This window comes from Manacus vitellinus, unplaced genomic scaffold (genome assembly GCF_001715985.3).
Source record: "Manacus vitellinus isolate BGI_N305 unplaced genomic scaffold, ASM171598v3 scaffold_226_pilon, whole genome shotgun sequence".
Classification (NCBI taxonomy): domain Eukaryota; kingdom Metazoa; phylum Chordata; class Aves; order Passeriformes; family Pipridae; genus Manacus; species Manacus vitellinus.
The window spans coordinates 24,844-25,913 of record NW_021939607.1 but is presented as its reverse complement, the minus strand read 5'-3'; the positions used below and the strand labels follow the sequence as shown (position 1 = coordinate 25,913).

At 54.4% G+C, this 1,070-nt stretch overlaps 1 protein-coding gene across 1 annotated transcript in view; it reads left to right on the top strand.

Moving 5' to 3' along the window:
- PSMA5 (proteasome subunit alpha 5) overlaps positions 1-1,070 on the top strand; it is a 12,023-nt gene that overhangs the window by 3,501 nt on the left and 7,452 nt on the right. The window contains exons 3-4 of the mRNA XM_029959804.1: positions 355-422; positions 982-1,070. Coding sequence (XP_029815664.1) covers positions 355-422; positions 982-1,070 — 157 coding nt within the window. The remainder of the gene's footprint in view (positions 1-354; positions 423-981) is intronic.

The window sequence follows — 1,070 nt, the reverse complement described above, 5'->3', positions numbered from 1 at the left end:
CATCACTTCTTGCCTGGAAGAGACCAAACCCCATCTTACTACAACCACCTTTCAGATAGTTGTAGGGACTGATAAGGTCCCCCCTGAGCCTTCTTTTTTTCAGGATGAGCTCCTGGTTTTCCAGCCCCTTCCATCCCTGGATGCCTCAATGTCCTTCTTGTCCCGAGGGACCCAAAGCTGCCCCCAGAATTCCAGGTGTGGAATTCCAGTGCCCAGCACAGGGGGGGCAAATCCCACCCTCTCCCGTTCCCACATTCCCGCTTGGGAAACTTTGTGTCTCACGTGGGTTTTGGGGCAGTTTGGGGGGAAAACTCATCCCGAGGAAAGTGTGGAATGACTCCTCTCCCATTCCAGGCTGTGCCATGAGTGGCCTGATCGCTGATGCCAAGACCTTGATTGACAAGGCCCGAGTGGAGACTCAGGTGAGATCCCACAAATCCTGGGAATGCCTTGGGAGTCCAGGGAAAGGGAAGATCATTCCAGTAAAGGAGCTGGAATGGGAAAGGTGTGGAGTGGGAGGTTTGCTGGGAGCACAAGGGCTGTGCCTGCCTCTGTTTTGGCAAAACACTGGATATATTGGATGTGTTTTTATCCCCCTAAATTTCCTGGATGCTCCAAGGTCCCAGGGGCAAATCCCTGCTGGAGTAAAGGCTTTTCCTGAGGCTTTTCCTTACATATTATCCTACATATTTCCTACATATTCCCCAGCTCTGGAGAGCTGGATAACCCATTGCTTCCAGAACAGATGCTGGGATAAGGCATTCCAGCCTTGTCTTTCCCTGCTGTTATCCCAAGTTTCGGTTATCCCGAGGCTTTCTGGGGATTTCTGCCCTTCCCGGCTCTTCCACGGGAGCACTGAGTTCCCCAGGGAGATAATCCCTGTGGGATTGACGCTCCTCCCCGCCCCAGCAGCCCCCCGGGAATGCCGTGTTTCCCGGGAGCACAGGGACAGCAGGAATGTTTGTCCCCCTTTCCCTGCAGAACCACTGGTTCACCTACAACGAGACGATGACGGTGGAGAGCGTCACCCAGGCCGTGTCCAACCTGGCCCTGCAGTTCGGGGAGGAGGA